Source organism: Xiphophorus couchianus, chromosome 16, assembly GCF_001444195.1.
Source record: "Xiphophorus couchianus chromosome 16, X_couchianus-1.0, whole genome shotgun sequence".
Lineage (NCBI taxonomy): Eukaryota > Metazoa > Chordata > Actinopteri > Cyprinodontiformes > Poeciliidae > Xiphophorus > Xiphophorus couchianus.
Genome location: NC_040243.1, coordinates 5,382,278 through 5,405,559, shown reverse-complemented (window position 1 = coordinate 5,405,559; position 23,282 = coordinate 5,382,278). Strand labels below are relative to the sequence as shown.

General features: G+C 38.1%; 2 protein-coding genes across 12 annotated transcripts in view; one reads left to right on the top strand and one right to left on the bottom strand.

Moving 5' to 3' along the window:
• Positions 1–11,103, top strand: part of LOC114159756 (MAGUK p55 subfamily member 3) — a 29,593-nt gene extending 18,490 nt beyond the window's left edge. For 2 of the 11 annotated variants that reach the window (XM_028041876.1, XM_028041875.1), the window contains 14 exons: positions 1,231–1,316; positions 1,625–1,699; positions 1,819–2,015; positions 3,264–3,328; positions 4,059–4,076; positions 5,148–5,243; positions 5,611–5,625; positions 6,184–6,249; positions 6,699–6,854; positions 6,945–7,025; positions 7,114–7,207; positions 8,338–8,446; positions 8,642–8,770; positions 9,540–11,103. In XM_028041876.1, coding sequence (XP_027897677.1) covers positions 1,231–1,316; positions 1,625–1,699; positions 1,819–2,015; positions 3,264–3,328; positions 4,059–4,076; positions 5,148–5,243; positions 5,611–5,625; positions 6,184–6,249; positions 6,699–6,854; positions 6,945–7,025; positions 7,114–7,207; positions 8,338–8,446; positions 8,642–8,770; positions 9,540–9,719 — 1,367 coding nt within the window. In that variant the 3' untranslated portion in view covers positions 9,720–11,103. The remainder of the gene's footprint in view (positions 1–1,230; positions 1,317–1,624; positions 1,700–1,818; positions 2,016–3,263; positions 3,329–4,058; positions 4,077–5,147; positions 5,244–5,610; positions 5,626–6,183; positions 6,250–6,698; positions 6,855–6,944; positions 7,026–7,113; positions 7,208–8,337; positions 8,447–8,641; positions 8,771–9,539) is intronic. The other 9 variants (XM_028041878.1, XM_028041882.1, XM_028041880.1 and 6 more) reach the window with 9 other exon arrangements.
• A 1,726-nt stretch (positions 11,104–12,829) lies between these two features.
• Positions 12,830–23,282, bottom strand: part of asic2 (acid-sensing (proton-gated) ion channel 2) — a 402,948-nt gene continuing 392,495 nt past the window's right edge. Inside the window, exon 6 of the mRNA XM_028041890.1 lies at positions 12,830–13,217. Coding sequence (XP_027897691.1) covers positions 13,147–13,217 — 71 coding nt within the window. The 3' untranslated portion in view covers positions 12,830–13,146. The remainder of the gene's footprint in view (positions 13,218–23,282) is intronic.

Sequence of the window (23,282 nt, the reverse complement as noted above, 5' to 3'; positions counted from 1 at the left end):
GGTAAAAAAAGGACACAGACACTCAAATGTTTTTGTAGTTCAATCACAGATTAAAAATGTTCCTGCTGTTCAGAAAAGTAGATTACATTGTTTCGAGAAATAGAACAAGATTGTGCATTAGGCTCAGTAATCTGAGCTGTTATTGATCCATGTTTATTTTGCTTAGTTTGTCAAATCCTCTGAGTTTTTTCCTCAAATGTCTGGCTTCTAAACCTTTTCACTTTCTGTGAGCTCGATAGAACTGACTAAATTAAATGGGACTGAAAATGAGAAATTCAACCGAAAATAAATAAATATATATTTGTTGTTTTTTTTCAGTTTTCAGGGTTTATTTGGCAAGTTTCCCTGAAAACACTATGTAAAAGAGTCAGTGGTTGGCATATTTTCCAAGCACAGATGAGGCTCCTCTGTGTGTTTTAAAGATGCTTCCTTTCAAAATACTGAGATGGATTTTTTGTTTTAAATTCTAAAAACAGCAATAAATAAAAATTACATGCAAAATAAAAGCTGTACTTGTGTATCTGAGCCTCCCTTCAAGCAGGATGATGATCAGAGTTTCTGATCAGCAGGGAAATACCACTGCATTTCTCTATTTACAGAAAATGAAATAGAGAAGAAAAAAAAACAAATATGCAGAAATATCAGGGCTGAAAAACAAGAAGCTGGTTTCTGTAAAGACAGAATGATCAAAGTTGGAAGGAGAGAAATGCTGCAGCAGGAGAAACATGAGAGGTTCTGCAGCTGTAGCTGAAACACAAAGCGCTCCATGAGTCAGAATCCATCACGCAATACACACTTAAAAAGATCTTTATGAAATATCAGCCAGACCCAAGTGCATGCTGGGTGCATCAACCAATTAGTTCCCATATCCATGAAATTTTAATATGCTCTTGAATTCTTCCAGCATTAAAAACGTGTTGCTAGTGTTAAGAAAGGAGCTGAGGAGTGTTGCCTGCTGAATACATACATAATACATGTGTGACTGTATAATAATGTGTTCTCTGAGCCTCTTTGACCAGAGGGAATATTGATTTTCTCTCAGATTTGGTTTCATTGTTGTGGCTGCAGCTCAAAAGATCTCATGTGGAGGATAGAAACCACCGGAGTCTGTTGCTGTGACAACCAGACAGATGTTAGGATACGACTCAACATGAACGACACTGGAAGCTCCCTGGGAACGTTTATTATTATTATTATTATTATTTTTTAACCCATTTCTGCCTCTTACAGGTCTGGTCCATGTAGGAGATGAACTCAGGGAAGTCAATGGAGTTTCAGTGATCCACAAAAGACCCGACGAGATTAGTCAGCTGTTGGTAAGAAGACCACACATACATTTTTACATTCTTGTAAAAATTTTCACCAAGGAAGTTAAATTCAGGCAGGAAGTTACTGCTTTCAATTATTTACCATAAGTACTTTATATAACAAGTACAAATTACAGAGAAAATCAAAATAAAGATAGAATTTCTTTGCAAAACGTCACTGTTAGGAATTATAGATACTTCACTAAAAGTATATTGACCCTAAATTTTGATCCAAAATAATAAATTACAACTAAACTTCATGTCTTTCTGTCTTGAGCATCCAGCTGCAGTTCTAACCCTCCTATTTTGTGACTTAGTCCCAGTCCCAGGGCTCCATCACTCTAAAGATAATCCCAGCCATCAAAGAGGAGGACAGACTGAGGGAGAGCAAGGTGAGATGAAAACATGTCCAACTGGATCTGCATGTACTTTTATTTATAATACACTGTTTATTAGGACCACTTAAAAACACCTGGGCTCATTAAAACTGTTCTGTGATTTTCTACCACAGGTTTACATGAGAGCCTTGTTTGACTACACCCCTCTGGAAGACAAGGCCACCCCCTGCCAGGAAGCGGGACTTCCCTTCAAACGGGGCGACATCCTGCAGGTTGTGACGCAGGACGACCCCACGTGGTGGCAGGCCAAACGCGTGGGAGACAGCAACCTGCGGGCCGGACTCATCCCATCTAAACAGTTCCAGGAGAGGTGAGAACGTCCAGCAGCTCCAGCGCTGACGGATTCACCCGGACATCACCCGTTTATTTCATTCGGTCGTTTGTAATCCCTTCAAATCCACGTTCATGCGTTCCGCTGACAGAGGTCAGCTGTGATTAGATGGAGCATCAGAGAAGTGGGGGAAAAAAATAAGCAGAAATACAGCGTTGAACGGGCACATGCTGATACTGAGTGTCATAATCCACCAGTGAGATGATCTCAGCTGGGAGGTGGCTGCCAAACTGCAGCCATGGCTGGATTAACAACAAACAGGAATGTGGAGAAGAAAATGCACATATGTGGAGTTTACATTAATCTTAGGGATTAAACAACGAGAATACTGGCATAAGCTTTGATTTGTAATAGGAAATTACTGAGTGGGTTTTAGAGCGCATTTCTCTGTTTGAGGAAATACTCGACTTTTGCTGAAATACTCATACTGACAGATGATCAGCAGTATCTACAAGGACATAAAGACAAATTATATTTTGTTAAAGAACCCCCCAAAAATTATTTTTTATGTTATCTGAAAGTTTTTCTTTAGACTTTGGTAGTTTTCTCACTATTTTTTCTGTTTAAAAAAACATGAGGACAGTTGACAAGTAGAGGACATAAATGTCTGGGATATACTTTGTAGGAATGTCAAAATTAAGATTTTGTCCCCAATACTAAACAGTCTTTTGAGATTATTGCTGATTCTGAATCTTTGTCTGACATGTCATTCAAGTTAATGAAATTAAAGTTATTTTTAGGAGTAAAAACTTTAAATTGCTGAGCTACAAGACAGTACATTTCATTAACTGAACTGTCATAAAGCAAAGATCTAAACACTGTTGTCTTAAAAAAGCATAAACCTCATGATATAGAGACTAAAACACCGACAGTGAGAACAATAAAAATAATAGTTTGTGTAAATATTGGAAATTTATGGATCAGCCAAACTCCAAAGTTAAACTTCTAGAAAGCTTCAAAAGATTAAAAGGATATAGAGCTCCACGCATGCAAAACATGAAAAAATAAAAAACATGGCTTTGTCCTAGTTCTATTTAACTGCTAAACATTACATACAGCTGTCTTGCGTTACTGAATCTGGTAATCCTTTGTGTCATAATCTGTCAATGTTTGCTCTGTCTTGTATTCTTGACAATCCCCTCTTACTTTCTGCTTACTCTCGTCTCTGCCCTGATGATTCTCCGCCTGCTTTTATCCTCTCTGGCTCTATGCTGCACATCCCTCCAGGCGGCTGGCCTACAGGATGAAAATGGGCACACTACCGAATCCAAAATCCTCTAAAAAGCCTGCTTGTAAGTTTCTGCTTCTCAGGATTTCACCTCGCAGTCTACATTTTTACGTAATCCCAGTTTACAACCAGCTGCCCCCACCGGTCTTCTGTTGTCACTAATGTAAGAATATGTCTTTAACAGATATTTATTCACCTTCATTGATTTTTATTGGCATTCTTCTGGCTTTGTTCCTGGATCCATTAGCATTCACTGTTCATCCCTTGGTGCAGGCATGTTTTTAAAGGGATGAGGTAGAGGAGGAGGGGAGGGATCTCAGATATGAATTAATCTCTTTAATGTTCACTTCATCTGGCCAAGTCCAAGCTGTTCCAGACAGCAAAACAGCAGCTGTTCCCTGCATCAATAATATACCACACTTCTCACCTGATGCAGTACACAACATGCAAACATTGAGAGGCTGTTTTGTGGTGCATTAACTGTATGCCATCCGATTAGGCCTGGGCCGCAGGAAGGCAGGAGCTTAGCAGGATGCAGCTCACTGTTCTACTTTAAGCCGCAGCAGCAGCAGCAAACCTGCAGGGACTCTCCAGTCCTCCTGCTCAGTTTATCCAACCAAACCCTGACATAAGCTTTTAAAATTAGTGTTTCCCTTCTCGTCTCTGATGTCATCCTAGTGCCGTATTTGAAGCTCATTCAACCCTGTCCCCATTATCAGCAGTCATGTATATAAAATCTGGTTCTTTTTCCTTCTTTAATCCTGTTTATTCTTCTTTGCTGCATTCTGCATCAGCTGAAGGATGCGACAAAGGTGGGTGAATGTGCAGCCACACTCTCATCCATCCACAACATGTATACAGATCATGAGGCCTTAAAGGTTGAGTGTGTTTGTGTGTGTGTGTGTGTGTGTGTGTGTGTGTGTGTGTGTGTGTGTGTGTGTGTGTGTGTGTGTGGGTGAAAGGCATTGGGATTTCTGCAGCTTGGAGCTTATTTCCTCCCCTCCTGCTGCTGGAGCATCAGGGCAGATTCTTGTGTTTACTGCAGCGGGTGAAGCACAGGTAGAGAAGCATCACTGGAGACATGAGCTCAACCAAGTTAAAGGCTGATAGGCAAAAATAGATTCTGTTCTCTTTTGAGTAATACTCTCTTATTTTCCATTTTGCAACATGTGTTCAGCTTTTTCATGTTTTCTAAACTCTCGTAGATAGAAAAAAAATTCCAGTAAATAATGTTGAGTTTTGTATAGATTTTATGAGAAAAAGGCAACAAGCTTAAACTAGGGATGCACCGATCTACTTTTAGTATTTTCAGTTTAGTATTGGCCAATGGAGAAAAACGTTGCTGAATCGACTTAAAACGTTTCTTTTTTTAAACACAGACATAAATGTAGTGAAATATACATTTGTGTGACAATTCAGCAACGGTACAGCATACTTACATAAATCAACAGCTGAATCAAAGATGTAAAAACAACACAGCTTTAATTTGTTCAGTTAGGAGTAAAAAAAACATCCAATGTAAAATAAATAAGAAACTGAAACTGACAAAAACAACAGGTTTTGGTCAAACAAGTAAAAAACTGCAACAAATCTTTGAAATGGTTCAGAAAAGTGAAAATAAAAATAAAAAATTACGTCACTCAGAGCACAAAGCTTAGAATTAGACTGAATGGATCCGCCTTTCTGAATCAGGCACATTGTCATGATATCTGATCAAGATTTCTTTTCATTATCAAGACCAATAGAAATATTGATATCAGATCAATACATCATTCCTCCAGCAGCGTTGCTTCTCCACCTGCCGTCTCCCTGTCTGCTTCCTGTTGGGCCATGCCTCTCCTCTACCCTCGGCCCTCCCTCCATCCTCTCTTTAATTTTTCCAGGTCTCTTACCCAGAATGCTTACCCCCCCTCTCTACCTTGCTTGCCTCCCAACAGAGGACTGTGACTGTGAGGGCTATTTCAATGGACAGTACATAGGTGAGAGTGTGACATCTTTCTCCAACTTGCTCTTCCTCTGCTTTATTTGCCTGCTGCAGCCTGGCTGTGCGCTGCTCCCCTCTGGGCTTTGGGTTGGGGTCAAAATGACTTTTTTTTAGGCTGATTAAGAGTTTATAATGTGACAAAATGTAAAAACATTTCAAGGGGTCCTAATTTTTAAGTCTCAGGTTAAGTTGCCTGGGTTGGATACAGGTGGGGAAGCGCAGACCCTTTTTGCCAAATCAAGAAATGGTTCATTTACTAATATTCTAATTTTCTGGAAACCAGGCTAAATTCTAAAATGAAAACTAGTTTTTTTTCTCCATAAAATAATGCACTATTGTTACATTTCATGTATTCAAAACAGAAAGCCAGGCTATAGGTATGTATGATGGAGTTGCAGTCTTTTCCTTACTGTGATTTTGTGGAGCTAATGCTTTAGCCTCCTCTGTAGCTCTCCCCCCTCCCTCCATCTCCCTTCTGAAACTTGAACGTCATTTGCTCTCCCGCCCTGCCCCGCTGCCCGAATGATGCTGAGCACACGGCGTGACCTAAACACAGCTGAAAGCCTGACGCCACACATTTGCTGTGACATGAAACACTTTACAACCCATATTTGTGCTTCCAGTCGACCTGCTTGAAGCCGTAAACCCTCCCTCCTCTTCCCGCTGTCTTTGCCTCACAGTGTTTGGATCCTCCTGAACTCCCCCTCTTCCCTCTGCCCTGCTTCTAGCTAACTGCCCCTGTTGTTGTGGTCAGTGCGCTGCTCCACCCTTTCCTCCCCTCCCTAGAACCAGCTCCCCTTCACATCCTCCCCCACCCTCACGAGGGCCCTCCTGCGTTGGACGCATTGCACACTCAACCAGGCACGTTTGTTGCTCGTTCACCTTTATGTGGAGGTGTGAGGCTGGGTTGTGTGATGCTCTAACACCGGTTATAGTCTCTTCTAAGTGTAAAGCAGTGGCGCCCTCCTGTGGCCAGGTGTTTTCCTGGGAATTTTATTCAGGTACAGTGGCCGGCTCAATCATCTGAAGGGGGCAGGGGGGCCAGACCGTTCTGGCCGTGGGAGACCCTGCGGTTAGTCCCTGTGTTTCAGTGCGGGGTCTCCCTGGGCCAGGCTGTCCTCAGTGTCCTGCCTCAGCACTGTAATCTCTTGCAAAGCAGCATGTCCTGAACAAAATCTGACCGATATTAATATTGTCAATGAAATGTTTTTGTTACAAGAAACCAAACCAGAAACCAGGTTTTTGTTAGTTGCATGTAATACAATTCTCTGTAGCATGAAATCTCAAAATTCACACCATTAATAACTTCTTCTGATCGGGCATATATGCACCTCGACAAATGTTTTGATAATGCATGATGCTGTGATTGTTCGTAATGCACATGCTCAGGCTGTGTGTGAGGAGTGGTGTGTGTGCTCCAGCTGAGCAGAGCTGCTCATTCTTGCTCCAGCTGGTTTACGGAGAAGCTTCCGGCTGAGTCGTAAGGATCGGCAGGGATCGTCCGGAGAGGACTCGGAGATCGGAGAGCCGGACTTCCTGACCTATGAGGAGGTGACCCGCTACCAGCACAGGTCTAGTGAGAGGCCGCGGCTGGTGGTTCTGATCGGTAAGTCAGAGCCTCTAAAAGCAGACGCAATCTTCATTTACGACATCCAAATATTATCAGAGTATGTTCTCCTCGATATCTCTCTCCAAGGTTCGCTTGGGGCACGAATCAATGAGCTGAAGCAGCGAGTTATAGCTGAAAACCCACATCGTTATGCTGTAGCTGTTCCACGTAAGTCTGTCAGCATTTTTACTCTGCAGTGTAACAGAATCAAACGACAAGCGAAATGTTCCTTTTTCTTTTTTCAATGTTAACACAGATACTACCAGGCCTAAGAAACCTCATGAGAAGGACGGAGTGGAGTATCACTTTGTCACCAAACAGCAGTTTGATGCAGACGCTTTAAACAACAAGTAGGTTTTTCCTGCATCGGGGATTTTTATTTAAACATTTGTGATTCTATTTTTTAAGTTGGTCCCTATTACATTTTTTTAAGCAGTTAATGTCTAACATACAGTTAAGGAATACCATGAAGTCTAGGTAAGGGCTGAAGCTGATTAATCTAAGAGGGACCAAAACTAACAACTCCAATCTCAGAATGGCTGCTGCTGTCAGGTTAATGCTATTTTATAAACCTTCAGGCTGTTTTGATGTTTACATTTGAGGTGGATTAAGAATAAAAACTGCTTCATAGTTAAACCACCTCAGTGTTTTGAAATACTGTATGTTCAAAACATTTGCAGCAGATCCTCTGCCTTCTCCCAGCAGAGGCTCATCTGAAACCTGCTGAGCAATTGATTTACTGATTTAGTGTTTCTGTTCAAAGTAAGACAAAAAATAGCATTCATAGCATGTTTTCATTTAGACAATAATATTTTTGCCTTTTACATCAGTTGCTGACTACCAGTGTTTCTCAGTACATGTTAGAGATTGGGATGTAAGCCTGCAATGTAAACAAGTCAAGAAATATTAGATATGTCTTAGAATCAGGTCACGACTTGAGCAAATGAGTGTGTGTGCTACCGTGGTGATTAGTTATGTTAGCTTTGTGTACAGAGGGCGTAATCTGTTCATGTTTGTTTCAGTGTTGTAACAGTGACTGCAGAGATGTCTCTCAAAAAAAACTCAAGTTAAAAGCACAGCTTGTTTGATTTATTCACAAACTCAGACATGAAATGTTCTTGATTTAAATTCATAAAACATTTCCATCTTTTAAGCAGAACAGCAGGGAATTTGTTAATTTCGTTATTTGAGAAAATGACTTTATATACTTGGTACGTTTTTCACAGGATGATCATTTGCAGAGCGTCACTTCCTCCACTGGCTTCTTTAATATCCACCCAATGCAAACATAGCAACAGTGTAAAGGTTCATAAGATCGTTTACCACAATCTAATGTTTAGAAGAAATGTTTTTTAGCTTTTCTCAACCTAGCTGTTCACTTCAACTTCTTTGTCCAACTGATCTGAATTTATAAAAATGGAAGAAACCAGAAGAGTCATCTACTTTGGGTAAAATATCTATTCTTTTTTTTCCCCCATAGATTTATAGAGCATGGGGAGTACAAGGAAAACCAGTATGGCACCAGTATAGAGGCCATCCGCTCTGTTCAAGCCAAGAATAAGATGTGTATAGTTGATGTGCAGCCTGAGGTGAGAAGACTTTTTTTATTATTATTTTTGAATGTTCAGAACAGATACCAAAATATTCTATCATAACATGTCAAAATGAGTTACATGCTGCAGTCTTGTTACATGTGTTCAGCAAACAGTTTGACATTTCCCTCTCGACTTTGCCAATCTGCCTCTTCTTCCTGACCTCTGTGTGTAAATCTGTCTCCCCTGCAGGCGCTGAAGAGACTACGAACTGGAGAGTTCAAGCCATATGTTATATTTGTCAAACCACGAATTCCCGAGAGCCGGCGTCGCCGCAGTGCAGCCACCTCACCAGGAGGGGGCGAACACGGGCGTCTTACGGTGAGTACTGCTCATATTCAGACATCCTTTTAATAAGCTGGACAGCATTCTTCACTTGATTAGACAGACAAAAGGGACATTTTATAACTTTGACAAGTGAATAAAAACAGCACAGACTGATTTGCATAAAAGAAAACAAATGTAATGTTTTACACAAATGTGCAGTGGTATTTTTAATCTACAAGAGAATGTTGAAGTCATACACTTGTTGTACAAATAGTAAGCATTTAAATACAGATCTAAACTACATAAAATGTCCTGAACTACAATAGACTAATTTTATTAGGAGTTCCTTTATAAGCAACTGTAGAGGGCTGAAGTTAGTGGATTTTGCCTTTATTTTTCTGAATTCTATATTTGTTTCAAATAAATTAATAGTGCAGAAGAAAATAGAAAATGGATTTCATAAGGTCCTAAAAGTAGCTCCTCAAGTGACAAAATGTTTGTATTGTATTTTTTGTTGACTCTTGGTCAGGACTACCTTGAAAAAGATTGTTTTGTTCTGGTAAAATAAAGATTAGATATTTTTTTTAGATGTTATGTACTTTCATCATCGTGGCACACTTTGCTTAATCCAGTCTAGATCTCATGATTAATTAATTCCTCACTAGTAGAGGATTTTCTGTCGACTCATTACTTTCAGCAGCTGATTGAATCACTCGTTGGCAGGAATGTTTAAAATCCAAGTTCCTAACTTAGCCTAAAGTCACGCAAGTCTAATTTCAGTCCTGCTGAGTATGTACCACTGCTATTTTTTTCCTCCCCTCAGGATGAAGATCTGCAGGAAATGCGTCAGTCTGCCGTTCAGATCGACCAGCAGTACGGACACCTGGTAGACCGCATCCTCATCAAGGAGGACTCGGCCAGTGCTTGCGCTGAACTGCGCGGCATTTTGGAAAGATTGGAGCGCGATTCCTTCTGGGTGCCTCTGAGCTGGATGCGGACCTAAACACAATACCCACAAACCCCTGGAAAATCCTCTGACGCAGCCAATCCTTGCACTGGTTTTCTCATGAGCCAATACCTCTACACCCCCAGGCTGGTGGCCAACCCAAGAGTTTACTGAACTAGGGCCATCTAATTTACAGCAGCACCACAAGCAGACGAAGTCAAAGAAATACCTCAGTTTTGCAGCAAGGCTGACCATTTGATTGCCTAACTTCCCAAAGTAATAAATAGTTTTGCATGTCACATTTTGCATATTTGGTTTCGTAATTACCAACTCTTTTTTAAAATTATGTGTAGATTCAGAAGAATTTCTACTTACTGAATTCCCGTCCAAACAGAAGAGCAGATGAAGATATCTCAGTTTTCCTGAAAGACAAACATCTCAAATTAGATCACTTCCTTTTAAAAGTCTTCTTCTGCTAAAGTTTACAGCATGTAGAATGCTTTTTGACAAGTTTGTAGTCCAAGTACCATTTACCTAATTTGCACAAGTTCAATTTTATTCCTCACACCGTTGAACTTTACAGTAACATATCAGCTTTTAGTAGCATGATTTTTTTTTAGTTCTACAGCTTTACTAAACAGCAGCTGCTAAATGCTTCCAGTTTATTCCTGCTGCTCATGCATCATGTACAGAACAAGAGCCTGTCGCACAATAAACTGCAGAAGAGAAAGACATCTGACAAGTCATGATACAGCTTAATCACTAAGCTACTAATTAAAGAAATATCCAGATGGAATGCAGGGATATTTTTTGCTGAGTTGGTTTTAGAAAATGCATGTCGACAGTTTACTTACTCTCAGATGTAAAAACTGTAAATGTTACTCCTGGTGTGCCAACGAAAGACGTCGTAGCACTTCAATGCAACCTGTTTACCTTCGTCATTTTGACTGTAAAAACATTGTGCACACATTTTCTGTGGATGGATGTTGCTGTGTGTGTCAACATACGTTAATGTTGTCCCTGTTTTGCAAATCGGAATGGATTTTGTACAGTTTCTTGAATATATCTGTATTTTTGGCTGGAGAACAGATGTTTGAATTGAAGAACTTTTTATGCAGAACGTCAGTGGACTTTGTTTTTTTTTCAAAGCTTAAACACAATAGGACAAGAGGGGAGGAATGTTTGTAGCAACTATGAGGTTTTCTTTGGCATGCCAGTACTATATTAAAACTTGAAAGATCTGAACCTACTGACAACGCAGATCAGGAATAAACACATTTTGTGTTGAATGTGAGCATCAAACACTTTCCAGATCATATTTGTTAACTTGTTTTTGTCACATGTGACGGAGTTTGAGCTATGTGAACTAAACCGAGAATGTTGACTTTGTAACCTGTCATGTACAAAGTGCCATAATAAAGGAAGCTGACTCAAACTTTAATTATTGTTATTGCTTCCTTAGAGATTTTAGCGTCATAATGTTTAATGTGTGCTTTTACCTTGGCACCATTATAGACTCCAGTGCAGTCAAGTGCATCAGAAACCCTGCCAGAAGTCCTTGGCTCTGGGTTTTAAGAGTTGTCCCTCCGTCAGTTATCTCCTCTGTCTGTGTTCTGCTGATATTTGGCCCCGAGGACGGATTAATGTCAGAGTGACAAACTGGAAACAAACAGAAACCTGGCAAAGACTTTGAAATGCTCAATACAAAACAACAGCCAGTCAATGTTAACCTTTCTTTCTTCAAATGCAATCTTTACTGTCTAAATATTTTTGCCATAAACTGTAAATTTGCCCTCATAGGTCAAAGGTCAGCTTTTTGGTGTTTCTGCAGGTTGATACTGAGAATATTGACCGCAATTAACTTATAAGTGCAAAGCAGAGATTTAGTGACATCTAGCTGTGGAAATGCAAACTGTATAATGTCACACAGGAAGAAGAATTTACATTGTTACTTCTTTGATTTAATCATTCACTGAAGTTTGTGCAAACAATAATATAAACATCAATGTTTGCTAGACATAGTTATAGCACTTAATGACTGAATGACTAGACTCTTGTTTTCTAAAACAAACCAGAGTGCAACAAGCCAAACCTATGATACAAAGCCAATAAAACATTCCAGTGTCAGATTAAAAAGTGCAAACTTTACCCCAAATTTTATTAATAATTCAACATTTACAGTAACTTTTGTTCAGTGTGCTTTTCACACAAATTAGCTTTCTTCTAAAACCCAAGGCAGGATGTTAACTGAAGACTAAGATAGCAGGAAAAGTATTATTTTTATTTTACTCCAGTAAACATTATAAAAATATTTTTAATTAAAAAGATAAGAAGCCAATTATTGTGCCTGCGATGCCGCTTTTAAGTAATGGAAGATCCACCATTAAAACTAACTGTTTACTTCTGCAGGCAGCCTGAGACTCCTGAGACTCTGCAGTTGGCAGATTCAATTAAAGTGTGTAACTACTTTTCTAATTACCAAAGCTGCTCTGCTGAGAAAATGGAGCCACGTTATATTTGAAGGTGTGCCGAGGGTGGAAACTGATCCCCATTCATCACGGATGAACAAAATATGGCATAACTTACAAGCTTGTTCATGTTTATGGAGGCCGCAGCAAGCACATAAAACATCTGTCCTCATCTGTAAAATGACTGAATGTTAAATTACATCAGAAAGAGAAAGATGAAACTGAACGCAACATCTGACATAAATCAAACTAATATGTTTCTTAGGACTTATTTTTATAGAAAGACTATTTTTTGTGATGACTCTACATGGTAGCAACTTAAGCAACTTTTTACCAAAAAGTTAACTGATTCACTTCTTAGTGTGGAGCTTCAGATTTGACAGGCAACAAGAATATTAATGAATAAAAGAGTCATCTAATCTTTTAGAACTGACCGTCAGTCAAAAGAAACTAAATCCATTGGTATTTTACATTATATTATGATTTATAATACAGATAACATGACAGAATACAACAGTTTATACATGATGACTCAATCAAGAGAAAGACCTATAGATGTCAGAATCAGGGGGATGCATGCATGACTGTTTGCTCTGCTACTGTACTAGTGAAATTATTCACCGTGTAAAAAAAATATTTTTGTTAGAAAACCGTAACTGATCACTTAGTGATGTTTAATATTTTTGAACACAACCTGTGTGTTATTTCCTGTTATGATTCACATGTCAGAGAATTTCTTGACATGTTCAATAAAAAAATTAATACCTGCAGGAGATTAGGTGGAGGTCACATTATTTATGTTCCAGTATTCAGGGCTTAGAACAGCAATGCTGTTTTAGAAACTAATCTGAGCAGAGCATTTTCATGCACCACAATAAGTAGGTCATAGAAAGCAAAGAGTTTTAAAAGGCATACCTATTTATTTCCATATAGACTATGTGCAGAGACTGAGTGTTATTTGTATTGTTATAAGGCAACAAATCATTCAGTCAGACATAAATAACAAGGCTTTTTACTCACATATTTGGCGTTGCGTCGTGTAGCATGAGGCACCAATGAATCACAGCTGTAAAGATAAACATGTTCCCTGTAAAAAAAGAAAAAAGAAATCAAAATTGATGACTAAAATTAACATCTCCAGTTTAAGTTTCCATTCTAGTCTTTTTGATTCATACTGTTTCTAACATTTTAAGTACAGCTGGTGGTAGATGCCAGACTCTGAACTCATTTGACCCTTAGTGGAGACTCATACTGATGATTTATTAGACTATAGCAGAGTCTGAATTAATTATGAATGTACTTTTTGGACAGCAGAGTGTCTAAATGAGTCATTCTAGTTTGTATCTCAGCTTAAGAGAGAGAAATAGGAATCAGTTCAGCTGGAAAGGAAAGGAATTGCCTCTGGATATGGAACCCATTTGTCTTTCTTTGGACCATTTAAAGTCTCCCCACATTTCAAGACGAAGTCCCACATCTTTCAAAATGTACAATTGAAGAATAGATTCTTTCTAGTATTTGTTGAAATTTAAAGAAAGCAGGAAAAAGGAATAATAATTTGCTGCACTGATGTACCAAATGACTGACATTTTGTCTACATTGAGTGGGAAATAAAACTTCAGCAATGAAAAATGTTTTAGTTTCGTCCTGTAAACTATAACCTTCAATTTTTTAGACTGATGTTAAAATTAAGGCTAAAACAGGGCATGCTTGAGCAGAATAAGACAAGCTCAGTTCAACTATAAATTGTTACAAGGTTGAAGCCTTGCACCGTAATACGTCTGGCTGTGAGTGTGTTTTTAAGTACATCCACTTTTTAGACTTTGAATCAGAAACATTTTTCGCTGTCGATTAGATAAAGCTGGTTTCCTAAAAACAGTGAGAAGAGTGCATCCTAAAATACTTCTTTCTAGATTTAAAAAGGATGAGATCAATACATCTAACCTTGTTTCATCTTCATGGCTCCTTGATTTATTGCATAAACAGTTGAACCAGTCCATTACGGCTGCCTCCCTCAGCTTTGCTCATGTTGATGTGAAGCTAATGATGACAGGTGTTACCAATGAGGTAATAACTCAGCTGCAGATGGAGTTGTGATGGTGACGTTTTTATCTCACTGGAGAAAAACACCGCAGTTCTTACAGAACCTGGTTATAAGTTAGTATTGTTGGAAATATTTTTTTTAATCTTTAATTGTAACTTTTCTAAAATATGTTTATATTTTTTACATATTTCTTAACTTGATCATTATGTTGTGACAATATATTCCTTTCATGTATAGCAGTCACTGCAGTGGAGAATTATCTAAAAGCCATTTTCTTGTGTTTCTTGAGTATTTTTATGTTACAAAAGCACACAGACCACTGAAGTGGACACTAGCGCATCATACAATACACTGCCAACTACTGGCCATCCACTGCAAGTGCAAGAAAATATTTGTTAAATCCAATATGGCAGACAAACGAAAAAGCAACTCAGGAATGTCCTTCTATTCTTCCAGGTAAAAAAACAAAGTGACATCAAGTAACCCCTAAAGACTAATACTACTGATGTATTCTCCAAATAACTTTGTATTTGGAGAAAATTACAACTGATCACCTAGAAAAAAAAATCCTAGAATTTATTAATTTATTTTGTTTTTACAATCAATCCAAAACAACCAATCAGAGCCAGGAGGAGGGCTTTAGCTCATCCCATTCCCTTTGTTCACTGCTATGCAACAGCTGATTCACCACAATATAGCCTGCGACAAATGCTAATGCTAGTTAGCATCACCACTGACGATGGCGCATAAACGTTTTTCCTGGAACAGTAAGTTGATTCTCTGCCATTAACACATTGAGTAGTATTGATTGACAGCACTAAGCCCCTCCTCCTGGCTCTGATTAGTTGTTTTTGATCGTGAGCAATTTCTTCACAAAGCAACAGTAGTTCAGGTAGGAGCTGGAGGAGTTTTATTGTTTTACAGATTATTTGTCTCATACCAAACTGTCTCGACATGGTGACAGTTTTAACAAATATGGAAAAAACATATTTTTGTAAAAGTTACATACTGCAGCTTCACAGTTTTAACCAAAGTCCACTGAAACGGCTCTGATAACTTTGATTTAACCATTTGGCTGAGATTTCTCTTCTTTATTATCTTTTAAGAACATTTTGTGCTAAAACGTTTCTCCCTAAAGAGATTTTACTGCCAGCGCTTGGGTCTGCCATAATTGTGTAGTACTGAAATAATGAAAGTCAGCACAAAGGATCTAAAAGACCCACTCATTTTTATCTTCTAGGAAATATGTCTTTTAATGGTGCAACTATGCAACCTTTTCCATTTGTTTAAGTGAAGAAGCAGGTGCTTAACATTTATTGGTACCTTTAGGAAAATTAGTTTTTAATGTACAGTATTATATCAAACATGGCAAAGTAGTCTCCATGGCTTGTAATCCTGCAAACCGCAGAGACACAATCTGCCTTCTACAGTGAATAATGCAAAAGTTACAGCTGGAAGTTGAAGTGAAGCTGGGGTTTTTTGTGTACAGTGGCACTAATTTTACATGTCATAATTTAATTTTCTCCATAGAAACAAATTGTAGATACATACAGGCAGATTGTTGTTTTTTCCTGCGTAAATATTCAGTTTTAAGGAGTGATAATGTGCCTGTTGGGTAGAATTTAGTAAATTATCTGCATTACAAGCATTAAATCTGAATATCTGTGTTATAAAGAGAGAAAAAACAGATTATCTAAATGCACAATTTTCTTCATGCATTTTTAATAAACCAGTTTTAGAGGTTTTTTGCCCACATCTGTTTTACACCGCTTATTAACACAGTAAATATTAGCCGCCCCCCCAAAAAATGAAACAAAGAAAAAAAATATAAAAAATTAAAGTAGCAAAGAAATAAATATTGCAAGTGAGAAAATGTATCTACTGCCGAGTAGAGACAGCACTCATTATGTAACCTTGTTTGAATAAATTATGTTTTCATATCTAAACTGATCATCTCACGGCTGCACATACTTTAAATTATCTTTAAAATGTTATCAGAAAATTCACAATATTACACTAGTATCAACCTGTGTCACCACTAGATGGCAGAAGCAGAGCACACACACTCCAGTGAAGGACAGATTTATGGTTCTACAGACATTTCTTCTCTGAAATTGTTTTGTAATGACGATCCTAACATCCCAACCGTAATCGCTTTCGGGCACCGATAGGCGTGTCACTTGTTGACTTGCGCTGTGAGATATGGGAGGAAATAAAAAGCCTTTAAATTCATATTTCTCAAGGGTGATGCTGATAAAAGCCACGTGTTATTGAATCAGATTTCTGCATCTGGTCATAATAACACACAGCAACAAGCCGCTTCTCTGCTATGAGGCGATCTAATCTGATCTGTGCTGCCTCTTAGGTGTAATGCAGCATGCAGGCCACCCACTTATCTCCCAACAACACTTTCTTCATAATGAAACAGGAACAAAGCTCATTTCTAAGTGAAGGATGAAGGAGAATGCAAATTAACGAAATTGTGAAGGATTTTCTAAAGGTCTTACTTGAGGCTCTTATTCTTAAGTTAAATATGAACAATATTTTTAGTGGCTTTCTTGCATAGCAGCGCAAAAAATGGCGGCATGATGCAGTTACTTTGTTTATCATTAAGATTTTTCCATCTTCTGTTGAAGCATTGCTGTTTTTATTCTGATTTTGGATGTTATGTTTGTGTTTTTTTCTCTTTTTTGAGAACTTTTTACCACCTGCCATTATCAACAAGAGAGTTGTTTACAAGCACCTCAAAAGCTCAAGAAATACCTAAATTGCAATCCCAAATCCCTAAAAGGTTGAACAGGGTTTGTGGATGTAGAGCAGCAGAAAAATAGAGGGAGAGAACGAGGAAGTTCAGTTAATCTCTTTTTATTATTTATTATGGGGAATGTGAGATCTTTAGCAAATAGGATGGATGAACTTCGAGCGCTGACAAGCACTCAGTCACAGTATCGGGAATACAGTCTGTTGAGCTTCATATAACTGCAGGATTTTATCTCTGAAACCAAAGCCTGTGAATAACAATAGTGACAATATATGGAGATTTTAACAGCATGTCTCTTGTAAGACTTTAACATTTAAAATGAATGTCAACGGTTTTATCAAAGACTATAAATCTTTGCATTTGTCTTATGCAGACATTAATGATGCATACCATTCATCTGCAAAACTTATTCATAGAAAGGCAGATCAAAACCTTGTCTTTCTCTGCATTTCTGAAGTTGAATCTTCTTTTTCAGATTCAACTTATGATTTAAAGGGGGGTATTATGTAAAATTTACTTTTTTAGACTTTACATCATGTTATAATGTTATTCCCTCATCAAAAACATACATTTTTTGGAATGTTGCTTTGATTCTTGTCATGCATGTTTATTCCCTCTCAGCTCCTCTAGACTAGCAGCAGCAATTAGCAAACCTGGTGATCTGCTGAGCTTTTCAGACAAACTACTTCTCAGTTAGTTGTCATTGTTGTGTTGACATGCTGAAGGCAGATTGTTGGAAAGAGCAGACATTTCTAAAAGAGGCAGAGGCCCCATTTCAAGTGGTCAAATTACAAAGTTAAATTTCTTTTATATCATGTTTTATATACACAGCATATTCATATCAACTGATGGTGAAACAGTGACCTGATTGTGCTATAAAACAGCAGTATGTGGCTGGGAATATACGTATAATACTCCTCCTTTAAAAGAATGGTGAGAGACAGAAGCCATTTGGAAAGGATATTAATGCCAGAACTGACTTAACTTTAGTGTGGACAAAACCTTCCCCACCATGACACTGAGGTAAATCCCAATAAACTCTGGGTCAGTGGTGACCTGAACAAACAAAACACTAGGCTTCAAGGGTGGAGACAGGAAATTACTGAAGAGTGAGCAAAAACATCCCAAAGTCAAGATAAGGAAAACGGACGTGCAGAGAGAAAAGCTGGGGAACAAGCTACATCAGAAGAATAATAAACTATGGTCAGTGATAAAAAAGTTCACAGGTTTCAAGCAGAGATCATGTATCTGGCAAATGAACTGAACACGTTCAGTTCAAAAACAAATTCAGAATCTTCCTCTCCTTCCCAGAGACCCACAAACCACTCAACCTTCTCTTGACCTTCAGCCTTCCTGTTACACCTCAACACTTCCATTTTCCATTTCAGTCATGGATCCTGCTGCTCCGCCGTCGTCTCCAACAACATCAGCCTGATGTTGCTGCCCCTCGCCTTCAATTAGGAGCCAGGGAAAAACTCAGCTGGAGAAACTGACCCAGATGGCGTCAGCTTTGTTCAAACCAGCTATGTAGTATTCACCAGCACCTCTTCACACTGAGGCGGACCAGGACCCAAACTGCAGCCCACTGGTGAAAAAAACAAATAAACTGGAAGTTCAGGAACCAAAATTTTAAGTCTCCACTGATAAAGAAACTGTTTGGAAAAAAAACTGACGACATCTATGCATCATAGAGGAGGCGATCAAGAAAGAACCCCCTGATCAAAAATCAACCAAGTCAAGTTTGCCCCAAGTTTGCTAATATCTTATGTTATATATTAATAATTTAAATAAACAATAAAAGCAGAATTTTAAAACTGATTTACCTGCTTTTATTATCTTTTTTATTTTTGTCACAAATAAGACAAATACAAAAAGCTGTTTTCACGTGATTTCACTTATTGCAATAAAAGAATAAACTGACCAATTGTGAAAAAGTTCAATCATGAACAGACCGTAATTAACAACAGATTGTGGAATACTGAGTTAAATTTGACTTGCAACACTCAGGTCTGGTTACTACCAAAAAGAAACCACTAACATCTCTGAGCCTGGAAATGGTTACAAAGCTATTTCTGAGTTTGAGATGTGAGTGAAAAATGAAGAAAGCCATTATTCACAAAAACAGAAGACCTACCAAAATGACTCTAAACGCCTGACGATGCCTCAGACAGGAAGTCACAAAACAAGCACAGAAAAACATTTCAACCTAACACCTCATTTGCTAGGCTAAAATCAAATTTCCAAGATTTTTAGAAGAGTTATAGAGTCAGGATGGTTTCTGAAGAGCAGGAATATGTCAAACACAACCTCCATCATGACAAAGAAGGAAGTGGAGGGGGAGGAATATAAATTGATGTCCACCTGGACGACAGACTGGATTGGAGGGAGCAAGAAGGGAAGACGGGACAGAGCAGACCATTTCTTGAGAACATCCTGGTTTTCCAGTGTTTGCCCTTAGAGCAGGGGGCTCAAACTCCAGTCCTCGAGGGCCACTGTCCTGCAGTTTTCAGATGTGCCACAGGTACAAAACGCTGGAGAACTTATCTACCCAAGGAGAACTTGTGTAGATAAGTTCCTTGTTAATGACCTAATTATTCTATTCAGGTGTGGTGCAGCAGAGGCACATCTAAAAGTTGCAGGACAGCGAGGACTGGAGTTTGAGACTCCTGCCTTAGAGTTTTCACAAGACTTTTCTAAGCACCTTCACAGCTAAAGACCTAAAAAGGCTTAACAAGCAGGAGACCAAAAAATAACACAAAGGCCCGCCTTCATATTCACCAAGAAATACCTTTCTGAGATATATGGATGAATATTGTGTGGACAGGAAGATGTGTGTCCCATACAGCCACCCATCCATAAAGTTTAGTTTTAGATCAATCACTTAGATATTTTACCACTTTAAATAAAACTTAACCAGAAAAAGATCTTGTGTAGCGAATATTAAAGACAAATGAATACAACATCAAATATTTCTCTTGAGAATTCAGAGTTTGTAGAACATTATTGCCATCTAAGTTTAGTGAGAATATTGCAGTGTGCCTCTCGCTGTGCATGTGACACTCCAATTCACATGCGAATCTGTAGCTAGAGTTTCAAAGTCTACTTGAAAGTGTTTTTAGGGCAATTGATACGGAGCTTTTTAACTCATCAGGGCGTGATGATTTATGTTGCATGTGGGATGTTCCAGTTTCACTTTACTAATTACCAGAGTGCACACAGAATCCCCATGCAATGCAAGAGAAAATGTCCTGAGAATCTGGGGAAAATGACAGTAGACTTGCTAAGAGACTAAGTCTGCCGTTTAATTACACGAAGAAGAGATTATAAACCTTGCTAAGTATTCTGAATGCCACTGATTTCCCCAGAGCATGTTAGGTACACATAAAAAGAGCACCCTGTTGAGTCTGACACCAGCCATCAAATTAGTAATCAACACTCTTCAGGAATAAACAGTCAACAGGTAATTATAATTCAGCTCCAGGTAACAGCGAGAAATGCGTCTAAAATGGAGGATGCACTTTTAGACTTCTTACGTGATAAAGCAGCTCAAACTCTGAAAGATTGAGTCAACAGCTCTGTCAATGTTTTGCCTGCTTCTACTTTGAAATGCAATTATGTGTTCAGTAGCTCCGGTAAAATTTGATTTACATACATTAATTATGGATACCAAGGTTAAATGTATCAAAATCGAAGGCTCTGTGAGCAAAAAGCTTCAACAGATCAGGTTGGAAATCCACTGCAAGGCAAAATTCAAATGAATAACTCACACCTCCCCTAGCTGCTGAAAATGACAAAATGAGGCCAAAATTTTCTCCCAGATGCAATTTCTTCATTCGCCTCTCAAGTGGAGGTCCCAGGGTTAAAGCATTTGCACAATTTCTCTTTTTTAAAACTGCCATTATCCTCAAAATTATCTTTGTACTACGCAAACTCTAATTCTCCCTTTTACATGAATAAAGAGAATGAAGATGTGATGTCTGAGTGGTGAAGTATTAAAATTATTATGGATTATAGACACAAAGGATAAAAGCGATCTTATATTAATGGAATAAAGTGGTTATTAAGCATCTAGAAGGTTAGTGGTTTGATCTCCAATCCACATTAAATAAATGTTATTTTATTTCCATACCATATATGGAGATAAATGGAAACATTTTCAAATTTCACCTGAAGATCTTGTTGCAGTTTATTTTGGTTCTAGTCTGAAAACAAATCAGGACTCCTGATCCAACCAAGATGATTCAGTGTCATCCTGCTGGTGGATATTGTTTGTTTGGGGTACAAGAAAACATTTCCATACTGGGACAACAAGTAAATTTCAGAAAATTACTTTCATCTGCTGCCTAAAGACTTGAAGCTCAACTTAGACTCCTAGTCTGACCCTCAAGTCTTAGCAAGGTTTCTTATGTCACGTAATAAAGACTGAAAGGAAGCTACACTGCAGCAGCTGCAGGTTTCACTGTGAAAGGAGGCACTTGACTACTGACGTTTGTGGATTATGGGCTGTTAATTGCTCATAAAAATCTGTTTATTCAAGCTGTAGCTTCATAATAATGACTACATGAAAGCCTCTCCAACTGAACACTGTGCTAAATGGAATTAGATCAGTTCAGAACAAAGTAAGGATAATTTATCTCTGACATTCTCTTGCTGTTAAGCTAACCGTGACATCACAAGGATATTCCTGTTTGGATGTGTAAAAATAAATAAAATGAATATACTTCTTCATTATTATGTTTCATTTTATAGCTTAGAGTTGGACATCTTTATTATTTAGCAAAAAAGGTTATATTGAGTCATTTATATTTGTATTATTTTTCTATTATTACTTTCTGTAATATTGTTAAATGTTGTCAATTAATCTGAAACTTACAAAGTCATGACATCGTCATCCAGACCCCAAATTATTCAACATTTGGCTATTTTAATGTATGCAAACAAATCTGAAACAATTCTGTGTGTTATGATTCTGACATTTAGGAAATATAACTAATTTGAGTAATTTTAGTCTGATTTATTGTCAGATCATGAGAAAAAATGTTTTTAAATAAAATGTATGTAAACATAACGGTTTCAACTACACTTTGTCACCATAAAACATGTTCATTTATTTATTTGTGTTGTTGTTTTGTTGTATGATGCAGTTAAATCAGGATAAACTCCTCAAACAAGATTTCATTTGTAGACCACAACCCACCTGCAGGTCAGTATTCCTTGGTTTACCTATTCAGAGATCTTTCTGTAGATTATTTTGCAAAGTATATCAAAAATATTCCAAACAAAATGTAAATTGAAAAGCAGAAATACCTAGGTACAATACTACTTGACATGCTATTGGCTGGCATTTGTAACCAATCCAGGACTGCCATTTATTTTCCTTGATAATGATTGGCTGTACTCCAAAGAGTGAAGATAAAGATATCAGTTTTGCAATCTGCAAAAACAGTTTTCACTGTGCATATTATGGTATATTTGATGTCTGAATAATTAATGTAGACAGCTCATTCATTTATTATGAATGAGTTTAAAGTCTTCTTTTGGTTGTGCTTATTTGTAATTTCTGCAGCTGCAGCCCAGTGTTTAAACCACGCGAGAATACTGAATGGACTTCAGGATAAATTAAGCAACAATAAAACACATTAAAAGGATTTCAAAGAGGACCAAAGCTGACTGGAATGACGTGATCTTATAATCAAACATCTTCTGCGAATGTTTGAAAAGCTTTTGGTCTGGTTGATCTGAGATGATTTATAATTCCCCGCAATGTCTCCAGCAGAACTGGTCCATCAGCCAGTACTTCTGCCAGAGGACTGCAAGGAAGACCAATTTATAATGAGCCCAGTGCTACCAGTTAGCCTCACCATGCATTTACAGTACATCCTACAGCTTGGACATCATTACAGGCAGAACTAGAAGGATGAAGTAAAAAACACAAAGCCACGGCTCTGCGGTCAGAGAGAGAAGCCAAGGAGTGCAACTGTACTGGTAAATCATGTAACTATTTAAGGTGATTCAAGCAGAGTGTGTCATTAATTTTTCTGAATATACACAGAAACCAATCAGATGAAAACACTGCAGGAATAGATTCAAAAGAGTTCTGAAGATGACCATTCAGCAGTTTTCTTTAGCTTTACCTTCCACAGCATCACTCAGTCACATACAGCTGCACTCTTGATAAACACGATGCAACTGAAGTGTTTCAGTTGGTTTTAAAATCTGTCAAAGTTTCTTGTTGCTTATAGTGTTTATTTCTGTCAGCTGATCAGCTATCAAGCTGATCATGTGTGTGATTGCATCTATTATATGTGAAGTAGAAATTTTGTACTTTATTACCCAGATATTTTTATATC